Raw genomic sequence first — 20,337 nt, 5'->3', positions numbered from 1 at the left:
CTTGCGTTCTTGTTTTTTTTTTTTTCTTTACCTGGGGGGTGTGTGCTAGATTGGTTTTTCCTGAATCAATAGTTCTCTAAGGGCACCTTGTCAGCTCATTAATGAGATTTAGTGAAAGAAATCGCGGACAGAGCTGATTGTGGATTCATTTCTGTCTCCGGTTGATGTGAAGCCTTAAAAAAAAAAAAAATTGGCACCGATAAATACTCAGTAAATATTATCTTTACCCGTTTTTTTTACTCTAATAACTTAACCTTTAAGTCTATTGACCAAAGCAAATTGAGCCCAGCGGATCGTGACGCCAAAGGTCAAGCCGCAGGGAATGTTTAGGATGTTCTGGAAGCGTTTGGGGCTGCTAAATTTGCATACTTTTCCAACTGCTCCGCACCAACTCGCCGTTTAATTTGAACACGGCAATCTGATAACTGTGTTTTTCCTAAAACTGAAGAATGTGTTATACTCAGCTCGGAATTCATCTGGCTCTAATTAAGATGAGCATAGTTTATGTGCATGTGGTTGTGGAGTGAAACACTAATGCGCACTTTTGTAAAACTTCGCCGACTGTTTCTAACTCTTTTCTTTTAGTATATCAGTCTTTTGACCTTGTTGATGCTTTTTGTCATCCCCAGGCGGTTGCACTGCACCAGAAACTACATCCACATGCACTTATTTGTGTCCTACATGCTACGAGCCATAAGCATATTCGTGAAAGATATAGTTCTCTACTCTGGATCTGCGTTAGAGAACATGGAGAGAGTCACAGTGGAGGACCTCAAGTCCATTACTGAAGCCCCACCTGCCAGCAAAACACAGTTTGTAAGTTAACTCTGTGGCTCTTTGGTCTTCAGTAAATGCAAGAACATAGAAACTGTTTTCATCCTTACATGCGCTGTCAGAGGTATTTCCATTCATATGTGATCAGCTGAAAGATACCTCTTGCTTGCATGCACAGATAATTTGATTAGCGGTGGGCATTTAGTGTTTTTGCATTTTGCTTCCTAGGTGGAAGTGATACTTGTCCCGAAAATCAGCAGCTTTTCCACTACTGGGAGAAAATTTACTGGATTGCCTAAAACCCTGCCAAGTTTTTACTAAGCCAGCACTTGGCTTCCCCTTTCAGAGTAAAGCTAGAAAATGGGAAATGACTGTTTACTTTTCATGGTTGCTTTAATACACAAACATTTGTGTAATATATCCTTACAGGTCACAGCTTTTCTTGCGTTTGACTAAATCAACCGATACAAACTACAGAAGCTTTAAAGTTGTTTTTTTATGCATGTGTTTTGGTTTTCTGTATTCGTTCATTCAAAGCTTCATTCAAGTTATTTTGAAAATAAACTCTGAATATCATCCAAAATAAAATATAAACTAATCTGTTCCATATATTTTTTTCAAAATCACTGACCGAAACTAAAAGGTAAATACAGTTAAAAACAGAAGTTTACGTACACTACATAAAAAGACAAATAAGCATTATTTCTCACTGTCAGACATGAACTTACTCCCTGACAAAATGAGTTACATCAACATTTAATTTTGCTTTGGGATAAATAAATATTTTTTTTATTTAATTTGAATTGAATGAAATCAGAATAAATATTTCCTGTCATATGTCCGTTAGTTTTACCAAATTTATTTCTATTTCCTAAATGCCAGAAAAAGGTTTTATTACTTTTATGAAGGTCAGAAGTTTACATACATTTTTGTAAATATTTGGTACCCTTGCCTTTAAACTGTATGACTTGGGTCAAAAGTTTATTTCACAACCCATGTCATTTGAAGACTCTTTACAAAGTCAAACGTAATCAAATCATACAGAGAGATGGGTAAAAAAAATTCCTATTTAAGGAAGCCCAACAAGTCCTGAGTATGTAGCCACAGTGAACAGTCGTCTGCATTGTTGATGTTTCAATTTTAGTTTTGTCAGACCACAGGACAAGTCTCCAAAAATGTTTTTCCTTGTCCATGTGTCCATTAGCAAACTGTAATCTGTTGCTTCTTTAGTAATGGCTCCTTCCTGGCTGAGAAGCCTTTCAACCCATGTCGGTGCACTCTTCGTTTGACACTCTTACCAGTTTTAGCCAGCATCTTTTGAGGTCTTTTTCTTTTGTTCTTGGGTTGGTATTCACATTTCAACCCAAAGCACAATTGTCTCTGGGACACAAAATCTGTCGCCTTATTGAGCAGTATGATGGCTGGACAGTCCCACTGTATTTATACTTGCATATAATTATTTGAACAGATGAACATGGCACTTTCAGGCATTTAGAAATTGCACCCAAGGATGAGCCAGACTTGTGCAAGTCCACAATTATCTTCCTGATTTCATGGCTGATTTCAGGAGGCAGGGTGTGCCTTTAAAACATCTACAGGTGTGTCTCAAGATTAGAAGCTCCCAAACACAAAAAAATGACATCAATATCTGGGTGCTCCCAAAATTATTTAAAGGCATAGTGGTCTTAGTGTATGTGAACTCATGAATATAAAAAAATCTATAAATTATTGTCAATAATAATCCTTCACTCATTATTCTTGCATTAAGCAAATAAAAATATCTTTAGTCATTCTACCAGACCTAAAATAGGAAAAAGGTAATTCAGAATTCAGGTCTGACAGTAAGAAAAGAAAAAAAAAAACTGTGTCTTTTTATAGTGTGTGTAATCTTCTGTTTTCAAATGTAGGTTTTGAAGTTTATGATTGCACATTTGTTAGCACTGTTGCCTCGCAGCAAGAATGTTCTGGATTTAGAAAGCTACATTATATTAGGATTCAGAAACCAATCAGTTTAACATTCAGCTAAATTTCAATCAGTCGCTTAATCCAAGGGTTCCCAACCTAATATACTAACTAAAAATACAAAATTTAATATCCAGCTGGAAATAACTTTATTTTTTATAATCAGCCTAAAAACACGTATGTTCATCCTAATAGGGGAATTGTATGCTGTCATTAACGCACTTCCTTTTACGAAGCAGGCTCGAAGGAAGTGGAATAAGACTTGGTTTAGTCCCACATTGCAAACCTGCTGGAAAGGATGCATGCACAACACCCACCCAAACTTTATATTCTGGATTTTTGCTACCTTTATAACATGCCTCCAACCTTTACTCCACTTTATACATGTTTGATTCAGGACACTACTTCTGGGAACGACAAATCTAATGTTTAATTTCAAAAATATGTTGAAGTTACACTGAAGTTGCAGTTTTTTTTTTAAATGCAGTTCTGTTAACATACTTGGAAAACTTATGTGTGTGTTTCCTGATCAATGTGTCCAAAAACAACATGTATGTAAGGTTAATCGGTCACCCTTAATTGGCCATAGGAGTGCCTGTGTGCCTTAATGATTGTCCATCCTGTATTGCTATGTGATCCAATGGTAACCTTTTCAGGGTGTGCCCTGGAGATTAGGGCCAGCAGAGCGGCAACATTGCAAGAATTAAGCATATTGAAACTAAATGATAAATAAAAAAAGTTTACTTTCTGTGAAAATGTATTCAGATACAGACTAACTTCTCCCCTAAATTAATATTAGCTACTTTTTTCTAATTTCTTTTAAAAAGCAAATCGGTGATAAATCATAAATAAATGCAGTGAACAAGAGATACCAATGACACAACAGCAGCACATCAAAATAACATTGGATTTGCTGCTATTAATAATGAAAAAACAGTGCAGCAGCAACAGCTGCAGGCAAGTGGAGCTTATGACCTCGCTGTGAATCTAATCGATTGGTTACTAATTCAGTCTTGGCATCTGGGACTTGTCCGCATGCTGTCAGTGCACGTCAGTGCATCTGGATTGGTTTCAAACAAGTATAATCTGTCATCAAAATAAAGTGCAACTTTCTTTAAAGTATTAGTGTATTCTTAGTTTAGACTAGGTTAGGTAATATATTTATTTCTACCTTAATATTCATTCAACATTCAATTCAGTTTTATATATATAGCTCAAATTCACAACCCATGACATCTCAAGGCACTTTATGAAGTCAAATTCAATCAAATTTTACAGACAGATTGATCAAAAAGTTTCCTGTCTAAATAAACCCAGCAGAGTGCATCAAGTCTTGACAGGCAGCATTCACTCTTCCAGAAAGAGCGTAGAGCCACAGTGGACAGTCGTCTTCGATGTCAATGTCTTTGCAGCAATCCCTCATACTAAGCATGCATGAAGTGACAGTGGAGAGGAAAACTTCGCATTAACAGGAAGGAAAAACCTCCTGTAGAACCAGGCTCCGTGTGAACGGTCATTTTCCTCGACTGACAAAGGGGTTTTAGAAGACAGAGCAGAAACAAAAAAAGCACAGAAGCACACGTTGATCCAGGAATCCTTTCTAGAAGGTAATGGCAGATGATCTGTCTCCCCTGGATGATGTCACAGCTAACAGAATACCAGACCAGGTGTGCCTACTATGAAGAGAAAATAGACAGAGCATAAAGTTAAACGTTGAAATAACTACTAACAATGCAAATTGGTGAACAGTAGGAGAATTCGGCAGAGTGAGAAAAATAGACCCTGATGTCCTCCAGTAGCCTAAGCCTATAGCAGCATAACTATAGAGGTAGCTCAGAGTAACCTAAGCCACTCTAACTATAAGCTTTGTCATTACAGAAAGTTTTAAGCCTAGTCTTAAAAGTAGACAGGGTGTCTGCCTCACGGACCAAATCTGGGAATTGGTTCCACAGGAGAGGAGCCTGATAACTAAAAGATCTGCCTCTCATTCTACTTTTAGAGACTCTAGGAACCGTAGACCTGCAGTCTGACAGCAAAATGCTCTGTTAGGAACATACAGGGTAATCAGAGCTCTGATATATGATGGAGCTTGATTATTCAGGGCTTTATACGTGAGGAGACTTTTAAATCCCTTTCTTGATTTAACAGGAAGCCAATGAAGAGAAGCTAAAATTGGAGAAATATGTTTTTTTTGTCCTGTCTGTCTCTGTGTTGCCCTGCGACAGACTGGCGACCTGTCCAGGGTGTACCCCGCCTCTCGCCCAGTGAACGCTGGAGATAGGCACCAGCATAAGCGGGTCAGAAAATGGATGGATGGAAGGATGATCCCGCTTGATTTTCATCAGAACTCTTGCTGCAGCATTTTAGATCAGCTGAAAACTTTAGTAGATTTCCTGATAGTAAATAATTACAATAGTCCTGCCATGAAGTAACAAATGCATGGACTAGTTTTTCACCATCACTCCTGGACAGAATATGTCTAATTTTGGCAATATTCCAGAGGTGAAAAAAGGAAACCCTGGAAACCTGTTTGTTGTGGGTTTCAAATGCCATGCCTTACTCAAAAAAGGAGGAAATTTAAATTCATCCAGGTTTTCGTGTCATCAAGGCATGCCTGTAGTTGAAGTAATTGATTGGACTTATCTAGATTTATGGATAAATATAACTGAGTGTCATCAGCATAACAGTGGAAATCACCCTCATGCTGTCTGATCATTTTACAAATCGGAAGCATATATATAGTAAAGTGAATTGGCGCAAGGACTGAACCTTATACTATTCGACAAGTGACCCTAGAGTTTGCATAATATTTATGGTTAACATGAACAACCTGGAATCCTTCAGACAGATAGTATTTAAACCATCTTAATGCGCTCCCCTTAATTCAAGTCTTTCTAGGAGAATATTGTGATCAACTGTGTCAAATCCAGCACTGAGCTCTAACAGGGCGAGTACTGACACAAGTCCATTATCTGATAATATGTTTTCTCTATGTTGACATATTTCAAACACAAGACCCCCAAGAGAAATTACTATGGCTGAAAAGATGTATTAAATAAAGTTACTTCAAGACGTTATCACTTTTATTGTCTATTAATGCACAGGGGGAACAAACAAATTGCACAAAGACAGAGCCCTGTTGGGACTCATACCCAGGAGGTTCTTCAGTGTTCCTGCACATTTTCCATGCCAAAATGCCATACTTTTCCCAAATGAATTTCCCATGAAGTTCCTCAAGTGTCAGTTGAAGATTTGACTATGAATTTATGGCAGATATCTCTGTTGGTCAGGCTTTATATATAAGAGGATGGATGGATGGATGGATGGATGGATGGATGGATGGATGGATGGATGGATGGATGGATGGATGGATGGATGGATGGATGGATGGATGGATGGTTGGATGGATGGTTGGATGGATGGTTGGATGGATGGATGGATATGCTTGTAGACAATGGGATTGGGGGAAATGAAAATACATTGTTTTATACTTTTTAAATTCTTCAGGACAGGAATTCTACATATCCAATTATAAATACTAATTAATACTATTAGTATTTATGGAAAATACTTTGGAAAATAATTAACATTTTAAACTTTTCCAAACTGTGTGGGAACCCTGATTATTGCTACGAAGGCCACTAAATAAAAGCAATAAAACACCATACAAAAATATACGCTTTAATACTAAATGGAGCTGCATCAATTGCTAATAACATTCTTTGCTGTTTTCCGTTTTGTGTATAGTTCAAACCTGCAGACAGAGACATCTTTCACCATAGGTTTCTCTGTGATAATTAGTTTCAAAATTTGTTTAATGTAATTTAGAGATGATAGAAATTGGTCAGTAAAGTTAATTTAAAAAAAGGCTTTGCCTTCCATGATTAATTAAGGCTCTGGATTAGCCAAAGAACCAAAAGGCTGTTTCAAACACAAGTATAGTTCCTTTTAAATGTATACATTAGTAGTGGAGCTTTGAAGGAACAGGGAACACTGTGACACATACATTTAAAAAAAATAAATAAATAAATTATTAAATTAACCGTATATCATTAAAAAGACACGGTGCTTAATTGAGCTTTTAAATTAAGATTTTGCAAGTTTAGTTTTTGTAGTAAGTCACATGGCCAACACACTTTCTTTCCATGGCAAGAATCGGAGGTCAGAAAGCAATCTGCTATTTAAAATGTCGAGTACAAGAAATGCTATGGAAAATAAAAAGCAGTCAGAGTGTGTTTGGCATCAGAGAGCAGCAGCCTAATGAAATAATCAGCGCAATGACTGAACACTACAATCACTAATTTATGTTAGATCAGGCTGGGTAAGATCAAATATAACATTATACAGCTGAATAAACCTTATTTCAATAACTTAATTTTATTTGTATTCATAAAAATAGTCTAAACAAGGTAAAAAATCATAAATTGAAAGGTTTATACAAGTGCAGTGTGTTGGAAGAACAGCGCATGTGCTTGAAGGTTAATTAGTAGAAAAGTAATTGTAGTCTGGAACAAAGCACATCACTGATGAGTGCTGGAATCGACAGAAAGCACGCATCATCAAATATTATTCAGACAAGATCTAAATGATGTATGAGGCTTGAAAAATAAGAATAAATAAAGCATTTAAGGAAATAAGGAAAAATGAGCATAGTAAAAGTTTAAACGAGAAGACACAATGTTAACAATGATATTCTGATTTAATTCCGTAGCCTCACTAACTACTTCTAGAAATAAATGTCAATTTGTTAGGATTAATTCCACTATGTGCCACATTTGTTTTTGTTTTTACAGTTGACAAAAAGTAACATAAAATAAACAAACCCAAAGTGATCTGAATTTTTCAAAATGTAGCAGTAGCCAAGTAGGGAATCCTGATAATTACTTAATTCATTGTGTTATAGTTCAGTTTTAGTTTTATTACCATGTTTCAAGTTTGATCCTAAGATGCACCATTTATGAATCCTGTTGTTTACTCGTAGTTGTTTAATGAAGTTCAAACATTCAATATTATTGCCTTTTGAGTGGTGTTTAAGTGTTGGACTTTTGAGTTTTATTACATTCTGAGCATATCTAAACAGTAAACATAGCACCATTGGAGGGACATGAAACAATTCACATGGATGGTTTTTCATTATGAACACTGATTAATGCCCTCTGCTGTGTCTGCTGTTTTTTTTTTTTTATAGATTACCTGCAAGGTGGTGGTGACCTTGTTCATGTACTTTCTGGCGACCAATTACTACTGGATCCTTGTGGAGGGTCTTTACCTGCACAGTCTCATTTTTATGACTTTTTTCTCGGACAAAAAGTATCTTTGGGGATTTACACTGATTGGCTGGGGTGAGTTCTGCTTCTTCTATTCTATTTCCCTCAGAGTGCTTTAGAAACAAATTTTATGTGACGGAACAAAACAAAGCAGTGCATACTTGTGAAACGGAAAAGGGAAATGAATTAAATTCAGTTCAATTCAATTTTATTTATATAGCGTCAAATCATGAAACATGTCATCTCAAGGCACTTTACAAAATCAAGTTCAATCATATTATACAGATTGGGTCAGATTATACAGATTGGTCAAAAATGTTCTATATAAGGAAACCAGTTGATTGCATCAAAGTCCCGACAAGCAGCATATGAAACATTATGATTTTTGCAAATAAAATTTAAATAGACTAGCTACATTTGCATTCATCCCCATTGAGTCCATTACTTTGTAGAACCACTCTCCGGAGCTCCTACAATTGGAGGTCTTTTGGGGTATGCCTCTACCAGCTTTGTACATTTGGAGACTAAAATATCTTACCAATCTTCTTTGCAAAATATATCATATCATTTGGATGGAAAGTATCTGTGAAGATCAGTTTCCAGCTCTTGCAATACATGTTCGATTGGATTTGGGTCTAGACTTTGACTGAGCCGTTTCTATTGAAATTGGCATTGATTTGCTTTATCTAAATTATTCCATTGTAGCTCTGGCTCTATGTTTAGCGATTTCGTCCTGCTGAAAAGTAAATCTCCACCCCAGTCTCAAGTCCTTTACAGACTCTAACAAGCTTTACATATGCATGTATATTAGCTACATACCTACACATATATCTATGTACTTGCAGATAAATGTACTCTATCACAGACAGATCAAAGCTTGGTATACAGACACAGTTAAATTAGTATTTGAGATTAAAAAAAGGGGAAAAAAGGAAAAAAAAAAGAAAGGAAAAAAAGGAGAAAAAAAAGAGATTACATTAAATGTTATTCATTTTTATACACATTATTTATGTACTCTTTATATTTTCTCTTGAGTTGTGTAAAAGATGTACTTAGCTTAATTTCATCGTCTAAGCCATTCCACAAAATCACTCCACAAACTGATATGCACACGCTTTTAAGAGTGCTGCAAACACATTGTTGTCCACCAAACATTATGTACCTTACTGTTCTGTTTTTACATCGTGCATATTTTTCGTAGCAATGTTTTGTATATATTACCTCAGATTTCAACCCAATAATCTAAATATGCAGTAAAGAATGTGCAACGTTTTGTTGTTCAAGATATGCCTTGTTTTTCCCAGTATCCCTGTGGTTTAAGCAATCTTAATACACAAGTGTTTGATATGGGGTTTCCAACAGAGCTTATGATCCAAAACAACACCTAGAGGCATATGACATAAGACTTGTTCTATTAATACATTATTAATTTTTATTTGAACAGTGGTATTAATGTTTTGATTTCCAAACAACATACATTTGCTTTTAGTTCAATTTAAAGATATTTTATTTCTATCCAACCAACAATTTATCAAATTATTTTCCAACAACCTCTAAAAGCTGCTTTAAAGGAGTAATAAGCAAAATGTCATTGTTTTAGATAGAAAGTACTAATAAATACTTTTGTGAAGAACTAAAGGTATCTTTTTAGATGGACTATCATTAAACATCACACACCATCTCTGTGTTGTTCTCCAGTCTGTTGTTTACATAGTCGGGCCGGCCGCGCATGCACATACACACGTCAACAGCTGCCACTCAGGGCTTAGCCACTCCCTGCCCATAAAATACCATTGTCAGGCACAAAATGGTGGAGACCACACCCATCGGATCAAACTGTTCTCTCTCTAACAGCATTCTAAGTTATGAGTTACTTACTTCTTCAGTAGACAATTTCCTCCAAAAAGTGTTGCTGTTTTTCTGTGTATTTATCCTTTGCAAATATGCGCTAATGAGCGATGGTTGAGAATGGGAAATGGCTACCCGGTGCTGGAGTGAGGTAAAGACAGGCGTGGCTTTATACACGTCTTGTTTTGGTCTACACAGTGCTCAATCGCCACCTAGTGGTGATTATCATTTATTGCTCCTTTAACTCCTCCCCAGAACAAAAAAAAAGGGGTTGTACCATCTGCAAATACAACAAAATACACTTGTCACGCTACAGATACCACTAATATATAAAGTTTGGGACCCAGTGACGACCTGTTTTCTAACAAACCCTTAAAATAAATGCAGTTGGACTGTGTTCACAGATAACTTTTGAAGGCCACTAATTGTACAGGATTTTGTTTTGGTGTGAAAGAGTAAAGGGGACTGGACACAAATGTTTGCCACACTTTTTAGATTTTGTTTGTTAAATATTTTCAAAACCATGTGAACTTTTATAATGGGTTTATGTTAGTCAATAACAGAAACATTTTATAAAAATGTATTGAGTGTTGCTATATCGTGACAAAATCTGAAAAAAGTCATTTTGCAAGGCGCACATGCACATTATTACAGGTGTAAAACAGTGAACTTCGGTTAAAAAAAACTTTATTACGTACAAAACGTAATTTTTTTTCCTGCTGTATATGGGAAAAAAAGCGAAAAGCTGTGGAAGACACTGTTAAGTCTATTGATGATATTGATTTAGGAAAAAACAAAAGCAGTGAGTAATGACTGCTTGAACGTGGGTTTTACGGTTCCTGCATTGTACACACTGTGCGAATAGATTACATAAGCACAGCGCATACAATGTGGATGCTGTTTTATCCAATCTCTACTCATACAGGATGAGCAAACCTAGGATTTTTGGTCACTTTTCAAAATATGATTACGTGAAAGCAATTTGGATAATTTTTTTTCATTAATAATTTCCTAGGAGTACCAGCTGTGTTTGTGACCATCTGGGCCACTGTGAGAGCCACGCTTGCCGACACAGAGTAAGTGATCTGCATAATTAATGTCCCTCTTGTCAAACTTTTAAACGGTAATATTAAAGTCCATCGTGCCAAGAAGCAGATGATTAATGATGTTTAATCTAGCCCCTGTTTTTAATTTAAATATCCTCTCTGCTTCTTACACATTCTATATTCTGAGCAGCAACTCGCGGTTTGATGTTCATCTTAAACCCTGTTTAAAAGGTTGAATGTTAAAATGCCAAAAATGAAGTAGCTTTTTACTGAGGAGACAACGCATCAGTCTTACTGAAAACTGCTAATATTTGCATTAATTGTTCATGTTGGGCAGCTTTTAGACGGATTCACCAATTATAAGTTAATTTTGGCTGTCAGGAAATAGGCGGATAAACAGTTACATTTACTGAGAAGTGGTCTCGTCACTTTATTTTTAATTATTCTTTTTGCATGACATAGTCCAAAGATAGTTAAAAAAAATAGGGTTTGAGATTGATTTGATAACTAAATGGGACATTTTGTCACACCCCAAATCTTGAATTACAATGAAGCAAGGTCATTACATCAGGAATTATGGGCTAAATACTGTTTTTCTTATAAAGAGCTTCTACCCACTCAGCCACCCCAGTTTTTTCTTAAATAAATTAATAATTTTCAAACCCCGTACCCCGATTAGTTGGTGTAGGACACATGTCTTTGCTTAGGGAGCTTCTTAAAAAGCTTCAAAGACAATTGACATTCAAAAATCATTTAAAAAAAGGAAAGTAAGCAAATCAATCTAATTATTTTACCTCTAAACAACAAATTGCTCTGGAGCTTAAATAGACTGTCTTTGATACCCCTCCATCCATTGTGCTATGAGATTACCTTTTTCAGGCATATAATGAATTGACTCTCACTATACGGTGTGTTAGGCATTAGACATAGATTCTTAATAATTACTACAATGTTCAGTGTCTGCATTAAAACTGACTGACATTGTTTGCAGCACCTGTCGAGTGGAACTAGATCACAAATTTTACTTATAAGTTGGCCTGAGTCCAAAATATCATTGCTGCATACCTTCTAGGGCAGAAAAGCCAACCAAGCATGACGTTTACTACAACTTAAGCATTGACCTTCAGCTGCACAACAGAGCAGAAACAGCGTCATTTCTTTAAATCATTCTCGATCCACTGCTAACAAGCTGAAAGCAGCTGATTCGGAATGAATATATAAAATATTTAGCGCTTTTTAAGTTCCAGCATGGACAAACTAGCAATTTCCTTCAACTTTTGAATGATGTCGAAAAGGTTGGAGGGATGTACCTCAATCTCAGGATGCATAAATCAGTTCAATGGGGATTAAAGTCAGAACTTTAATATGAGTGCTTTGCTAAATGTAATTAGTTTACATACAACACTCCTGTCTAGAGGTGTTGTAAACCTGGAGGAGAAGGGGGGGACAAAAGCAATGTCCTATTGATTCTCTGTCTCATTCCTATCACATTGTAAAACAATGTCAGAGATCATTAAAGGCACTAGAGGGGAGCAGAGACATTTTGAATCCACTTAGCTGCTTAAACCCTTCTTTTACTTGTTCCTGAACCCTCACCTTCTCATCTTGTTGTTTATTCGTGCAGGTGTTGGGACTTAAGTGCAGGCAATTTGAAATGGATATATCAAGTGCCAATCCTGGTGGCCGTGGTGGTGAGTACATGCTTCCAGTTTGCACTTTATCCCCACGGTGTGTAGGAAATTATACCACTTCACTGCACCTGTGGCTTTACAGCTTTTGAATGAGAGAGGGCGAATTATGTTTCCAATTACACCTAATCATATCATTATGTTTCTTTTTCTCCTCAGATTAATTTTGTATTATTTTTGAACATCATCAGAGTCTTGGCAACAAAACTACGAGAAACAAATGCTGGGAGGTGTGACACCAGACAACAGTACAGGTACAGAGGAGTCTAAGAAAATTAGCTTCTGAATGCCTGAATCTTTCTGGAGTTGTTTCCTCTCAATTGGCTCTTCATGACTTGTTTTCCAACATCAAGTGTTATATTTGCTTCAATAGAACAGAAGGAATGCCACACATTATGTAATCTATAACATATTTAATGGAAGCACACATGTTTATAAAACTATTTTAATGCATTTTTCTTTCAAAATCTATTTTTAATTGCAAATATATTGTATAAGGCTCTCAAAAACCTAAAAGTGCAAAGAGAAGACCCATGGTGAAATTCCGGTGGCTAAAAAATGTTTTGCTTTAAGCAGCTGGAATGTCTGGCAATGTCACGGATTTTAATAACTTAATAGATACATTTTGCGCCTTTCCACAAATTTATGGAATTTTTGGTGATATGGAAATGTTTTGAGCAAGCTTTATACAAAACACAACACAAATAAAGTCTAAAACCATTAACGTATTTTTGGTAAACTACTGCTTCTTAATTTAGATAAATGCTACGTAAATGTTTCCAGTTGTGACCCAATGATATTGTCACCAAATCATGTTACGCTATGCAGATGCTCTGTCTACACCGATAAAGAATAATCACTATGTCATACTGAATGCTTGGAGTGACTTACATGACAGGGAATTTGATATCATTCTTTTAATCAATGAATTCATCCACACAGGAAAAAATTAAAATTTCAAGAGTTAAAATTATTTTCCTGAAAAATAGCTGTTTTTGCTCAACTTAGAGCTGGAAGAATATTTAGAGTAAATGTTACTATTTCAGAGATGGACCAAACGTTATGTTTTTCTGAGTAAACTTTCCAGTGCATCCATTATCTTCTGCTTGGGTAACTGAAGACAATAGAATAATTTATTGCGGGACCAGTGGGTCCAGTAGAACACTCAAAACTTCCCTGGTGACAATCTCCAGGTCATTTGGCAGAATCATAAGAAATTAAGATCCAAAGGTTTCTTGCACAACTTTACCTGCTTTCAAAATGCATGGAGAAGGACAAAGATCTGGGGAGAGGAAAATTTCACAAAAATGGGATATTATTTTGAGAAACCAGCTTTCTTTACAGACCAACAGTTTTGGCACGTGGCCTTCACCCAAAATATTTCAAGTGTTGCTGGTATTCTAAGGCATTCCCAGGACAGAGTGGATATATAGCTCCTCCGGCATAATTTGGCTCTACCCTGCAGGTCTTCTTTCATTTGGAAAACCTCCAGCCAGGATGACAAGGAAGCATCCTGATCACAAACTCAAATGAGTCAGTTAAGTCACTTCAGATGACATCTTTTTTAGCCCAGGCATTCTTCAGAGGAAGCTAATTTGAGCTGCTTGTAATTCCGTTCTTTTGGACATGCTCTATATCTTATGAGCATAGATGACAGTCAGAGTGAATAAAGTCTGGTAAATTTTGGTTCAGCTGTTTATTTACCACAACAGTGGAGCAACGTCCCTTTTGTTGCAAACTAGATCATATTCTATCTATGTACCTCCCGCTCCAACCTACGATTACTTGTGAGCAAAAACATCAATCAAATCATCCTTTGTTTGAGAGAAAGACTGACCCAGAAAACAGAGCAAAATTCACTTGATTATTTAGACAAAACTACTGAGAGCTAGATGGTAACATAACAGCAACAAATGACTCTGTTCTTACACACCAGCACACTTTAAAATGTTCACCCTTTATCCAATACGCACCTACCACGTGTAACAAGGACATTTAATAAACATATGCATACTTCATATACTACGTGTGACAAGAGTGAATGTTTCACAAAAATGTGCTTAATTTCTCTTAATTCGTTTTGACCCACGCTGATTTTATTCACAGATACGCAAACAAATAAGCAAAACTATGTTGGCCGCTTTAGCAACAGATAGACTTAAGCTTTTTAAAACCCTTTGCACGTTTTTCTTCTTTAATGTTTTCTTTATTATTATTTTAAAGTGAACTTTAGAGTGTGAAATGTTCTGTTGCAGAAAACTCTTGAAGTCTACACTGGTGCTGATGCCACTGTTCGGCGTCCACTACATCATATTTAATGCCATGCCATACACAGAGGTCTCTGGAATACCGTGGTTGATACAGATGCACTACGAGATGCTTTTTAACTCATTCCAGGTAAAAAACAAAAAAACATTTAGATAGAAATTCTGGAAATGCTACTTAATCACTGTGGAAGCCTGTAATGTTTTCCTCATGCTGAACAAATCAGGTTGACCCACCTGGGATTTGGCCTCAAGGTTAATGTTATCACCCTACAACAGTTACAAATTGTCAGACTGTTTTTCATTGTTTGGGTACTGATTTCTTTTGAGATCCTAATTAAGATAGAGAAAATAGCAGGGATAACTTATGACTGAGAATATCAAAGAAAATGCCAAATTACACATCTTAAATGTCACATTAAGTGTGTGCTCATTCCTTGGTTTTGTATAGTGTGCCTAAAATCAGTGTGCTCTCTCTTTTAGGGTTTTTTAGTTGCAATCATATACTGTTTTTGCAACGGAGAGGTAAGCAATTCGAGAGTTTTATGCTGAAACGTCCTTTTAGATACCAATGACTGTTAAATCCCTAATAAATAAATAAATTATCCTTTAAGGTGCAAGCCGAGATCAAAAAGTCATGGAGCAGAAGAACCTTGGCCCTTGACTTCAAGAGAAAAGCTCGAAGCGGAAGTAATACTTACAGCTATGGACCAATGGTGTCGCACACCAGCGTAACCAACGTCACTGCCAGAGGACCCCTGGCCCTCCACCTCACCACGAGGCTGGGACCCATGCCTGTAAACGGCCACAGGAACCTTCCGGGGTACGTCAAGAATGGCTCCGTCTCTGAGAACTCTGTGCCTTCCTCAGGACAGGAACTCCACATACCTGAAGAGGAGCAGTCTGCACACACACGGCCCAGCGAGGAAGAGAAACCCACGCCAGTTGTGGAGGAGGAGAGGGAGACGGTCATGTGACCTCCAGCGGACCCCGTGTATAGCAATGAGAAGAGGACAGACAAATCATGAGCGCTCTCAGGATGGTCTGAAGGTGACGGCATGAATCAAAAGTACCAGTTCTTTTCCTCCTGTAAAACTGAGCCAGGACAATGGATATTGATGAGGCTCAAGGAGCAAAAAGGTGCATTGCTCTTCCACGTTTCTCTAAGAGATGAAGACGGCAATTTCTTTAAGGCAAGATCGGCTTTTCTCCTTTATCCACCATCTGCCACAGAGAATGTGTAAAAGCCTAAAACAGGTTTATTTCTTTGATTTCACTGCCATGACTGTTTTTTAATATAGTGCTCTGTTTGCTTACACGGTAAATGTTGTCTTTTTGTGTATAAATTAAGCGTAAGGTTGATGGGAGATCAGCCTTACTGTACATCAGCTGGGGAAATACTCTTAAGTAAAAAATAAATAAGAAATTCTACTATTTTAAGTCATTCATTCTTTGTGGCATGGGCCATATTGGTTCTGCATTGACTCACATCTGTGTCAATGTTTAAAAGGGAAGTTACTCAGGTAATTAAAATCCTTTGTTGTTGCACACATTTTCAATTTTTTAAGAGGTGTTTCAACAAATTCTACATCTCCTGAATTCAGTCTCTATTAAGCTTTGTCAGTTACATTTTCTTTGTCTTTTGATTTGTTGTACAGTTTCTGCTGTTTTGATCAACATAGTAGTTATCCCTCTAATTACTGGAATGAATATGAAAAATTTAAATGAATGTATACATTCCCAAATATCCTGTTCCAAAAAATGTGGGCACACTATATAATGTGGACAGTACTTTCTAGGAACTTTCATAGAATGTTCCACGTTGTTTTCTGGAACTTTTATGGAACATAGCAGGTGTTTTCCTTTAATCTACTGTGTAGTTTCCGGAATGAAGCTTTATGAGAAGGTTGACTAATACTGGGGTGCTTTCTCCCAAAAATTACCAAGACCCTTCATGGACCTTAACTGTAACTCTTATGGAATTCACCTGTAACCTTTGTATAACCTGCATGAAACGTTCACGGTTCAAGGTACTAACTAGGTGCTTTCCAGGAACTTCATTGGAACTTACTGGATACTTACAGGAACTTCTTCTGGGTTTTGGAGTGTCTTATAGTGTTGTAACTAATGGAAGTTTGATTAAAATTATTGGGGGGGGTTAGGAATCTGGCTGTATTATGAGGTGACCTAGAATAGTTACTTTCCTGATTTCCAGGAATTTTTAACGACCTTATCAGCTGCTTTCTTGGAACATTACGTTAATGGAATATGAAAGTTATTTGTCATAGGTGTGTTTGTCATTAAAAGTTGTATTTAAGCTACACAAGTGTTCCAGAAAAAAAGATCTTGTAGGTTCAATGACATTTGCACGAAAGTACCTTGTAGCTTTGAATAAAGCACCAGCAAAGCACAGTTTCTACAGAGAAAATTCGACAAATGAAGCCCCCAGAAATCAAAGTGTGCCATTTATACGGAATACACAGATAAAGCAAATTGATTTTTACAAAAGGCCTGGTAATGTGCAGCTTGAGTTCATTCATATTCAAGTCACAATGTTTACAGATCAAAAGTACATTCTAATTGTGAGCTAAATGTTGTAACATGCATATATATATGTAGATGTACTATATTTCTGCTCATCTGTTCATTGATAGAATGTCAGCATTATTTATAGACTGGAAAGGGAGCTGGTGGGTTTAGTAGCAGGTGACAGAGATTCATGCTGTTATTTTCTGACACATTCCACAATACAGTAAGCTCAAATAAAACAGCATGAATTTCAGAGTCTGACATATTACTTATTACTGTATTATACCAAAGAGAAAAGGCATGATATGCCTTTAAAAAGTTGTATACTTCAACATATCATTGTATTTACACCAAGTATTTGTTTACCATACAAAATCCTCTTAAAATAAAGTGAAATGAAAAAAACAGTACTATTAAAGATAAATCTGAATTTACCTCTAATGTCAACTCTTGTGATAGGAGCTTTCTACCATATTTTCAGCATCCACAAAGCTGCATTAGATTCTAATATTATTAATGTCTTAGTTTTTCAGTACCTCTGATGAAATGTATTTCAATTCCTTTTCTAACTTTTAAGAAATCTCTGTGCTTCAATGGTCATTTTGGAGGGAAACAGAAACTGCAAAGTATTTTAACAATGGGTGTTCATTAAAAAAAAACAACAACGAATATTTCAAACAAATTTGCACAAAATATTTTTTTCAAACATTTTAACTTAAAAACACTGTTTTTAATTTTTATCTTTTGTTGTTGTTGTTTTTCTAGATACATTCTTTGGTGCAACAAAAAAGAAAACTTTTTTTTTACAACAGAAAAGAAAAGAAGTCTGAGAGAGTCAAATAGATTCAGAGATGTCTAACCATAGTAAGTGACATAGAAACAGAATTTTTTATGTCGGGTTGCCTCTGATTTTAGCCTGTTTGCTGTTGCAATGACCCGGATAACTGAGAATCTGCACAGGCAATTTTGCTTTTACTTTTCTACAGAATTGCAAACAAACACACCAGCTTTGTAGAAATGAAAAAAGTCCACATAGCTTCTAAAGGACAGATATCTTCCACCTGTCTATCCACTCCATTTGTCAGAACTACAGCAAAAGGTTTAATGGATCCATTAGACCTGATGCAATGGGACAGTAAACTGACAGTTCCTATAATTCACAGGAATATAACACCTAATATTGCTTATATTTTTTTTTTTATTCCAAATTAACAGTGACTGTTGTTTGTTTGCATAATATATGTTCTGTACAACTAAATTTGATCCTCTATGTACAAACAAACGCCTGGATTTTTGTATTTTGAGCACTTTATTTTTTTCTACAATAATCTGTTCTTATTTTTATCCTCACACAATGTTTGTTTTTCAGAATTTTAAGACCAATTTTCATGGAGCTAATGTTACAGCTGTTTTAAATACCTCTTCTCGAAGTAAAAAGTGTTATTTTATGTCATTTATTTATGCTGAATTGTACTCAGTGAAAGTGGCATTAGTCTTCAGGCCTTGTGTAATATGTTGGCAGTATCTCTCCCGCTCGTCAGTCCGCTGTAATAAAGGCATTTGTAGATATCAGTGTAAATATTCTAAAATATTTTTCCGATCTCTTATGTTCAGCAGTAAGTTGTGAGAAATAAATCTGTAATTTCACTATTTTGTGTAGTTCTTCTTTGACCATTGCTCAAAAACAGAGTGACACGATTTTTTAACATGGATTCAAGTTTATTTTAAGTACAATGTACAAATTTTATATTAGAAAAGTGTAGTAATTTGCTGAGGCAAAATATAAAACAGTTTTTCTTCGTTTAAAAGGACCAGAGTTCACTTTGAGCTTTTCTGCCTCCTCCTTAGAGCCCCTCCTTTGCCTCCTTTTTCCAACCTTCTCTCCTTTGTCACCCTTCTTCCCTTTTCCTTCGCCACTTCCTTTTTGGAGGCCCCCTTTTCCTCTTTCTCCCCCTTTTCCCCTTCTTTTTTGTAAGAAGCATCCTTGTCATCGCCCTTTCCCTTCTTTGGCACTCTTTCTGTCTTTCCCTCCTTGCTCTTCTTTTCTCCTTTTTCACCATCCACTTTCCAGATACTGTTTGGAACTTCAGTTTTTCTTCTGGTTTTGCAGCGTGGGGGGAAAAAAAAGAAAAAAGGTCAGACTTTTCATAATAAAGAACTCTAACAAGTAGTAATTGAAAGAGACATGATGCACAGCAGTATGTTCCACTCAGGGCATTGCATGGGAAATTGTAGTATTGTTTATCAATTGATTAAATATTTCCACATTTACATGATATGGAGGTGTCAACAGTCAAGAGGATGCATGCTTGTTTGGCCTCGGGGAACAACACACATGCTAGGATATCGGGCAGAGACGTGTGAACTAGCCTTAAATTTGACATAGCCAGTACTAAGAAAAGTAGCCGTAAAAAAACATGAACAAAGGGCAATGGAAATGATGGAACTGCTAACATATTCGTAGCTCTTTATCAATTTTTAAATGTGCAGACCCTCAATGGAGGTAAATAACATTTCTATTTTTTTTCATTTCTCTTGGTATACAAATAAAGCCCTACCATAAAGAAAATTATTAATTGAAAAAATATATAACAAACTGCACATTTCATTGAGGGCTAAGCTAGAGATGAATTAAAACAAACAACTTAGAAGTAAAAATTGTAGCAAACAAAATCAGTACACACTGCAGAGAATAGCAATCTCTCTCTGAGCGTAGACAAGACTAAAGAAAATTGGTTGTGACCTTCAGCAACACACATCCAAATGCATGACCACGACTCTGCTGCTGTGGAGTGGGTTGAACAGCACCAGGTTCCTGGGTGTGTATATGACAGTAGAATACTTCTGGACTAATAACACAGCATCGCTGGGCATTCAGCCAAACAAAGTTTCTATTTCTTCTGCGCTAAGAACAACTTCCATATGGGCACCATAGAGAGCATCCTAAGCCGCTACCTGC

General features: G+C 36.4%; 1 protein-coding gene across 2 annotated transcripts in view; it reads left to right on the top strand.

Annotated features, from left to right (window-relative positions):
• Nucleotides 1–17,471, top strand: part of pth1r (parathyroid hormone 1 receptor) — a 76,479-nt gene extending 59,008 nt beyond the window's left edge. For both annotated transcript variants that reach the window (XM_036138319.1, XM_036138318.1), the window contains exons 6-13: nt 630–816; nt 7,925–8,078; nt 10,867–10,927; nt 12,522–12,588; nt 12,745–12,839; nt 14,841–14,982; nt 15,333–15,374; nt 15,464–17,471. In XM_036138319.1, the coding sequence (XP_035994212.1) occupies nt 630–816; nt 7,925–8,078; nt 10,867–10,927; nt 12,522–12,588; nt 12,745–12,839; nt 14,841–14,982; nt 15,333–15,374; nt 15,464–15,826 (1,111 nt within the window). In that variant the 3' untranslated portion in view covers nt 15,827–17,471. The remainder of the gene's footprint in view (nt 1–629; nt 817–7,924; nt 8,079–10,866; nt 10,928–12,521; nt 12,589–12,744; nt 12,840–14,840; nt 14,983–15,332; nt 15,375–15,463) is intronic.
• The last annotated feature ends 2,866 nt before the right edge of the window (nt 17,472–20,337 follow it).

This window comes from Fundulus heteroclitus, chromosome 6 (genome assembly GCF_011125445.2).
Source record: "Fundulus heteroclitus isolate FHET01 chromosome 6, MU-UCD_Fhet_4.1, whole genome shotgun sequence".
NCBI lineage: Eukaryota > Metazoa > Chordata > Actinopteri > Cyprinodontiformes > Fundulidae > Fundulus > Fundulus heteroclitus.
This window is presented reverse-complemented; position numbering and strand designations above follow the sequence as displayed.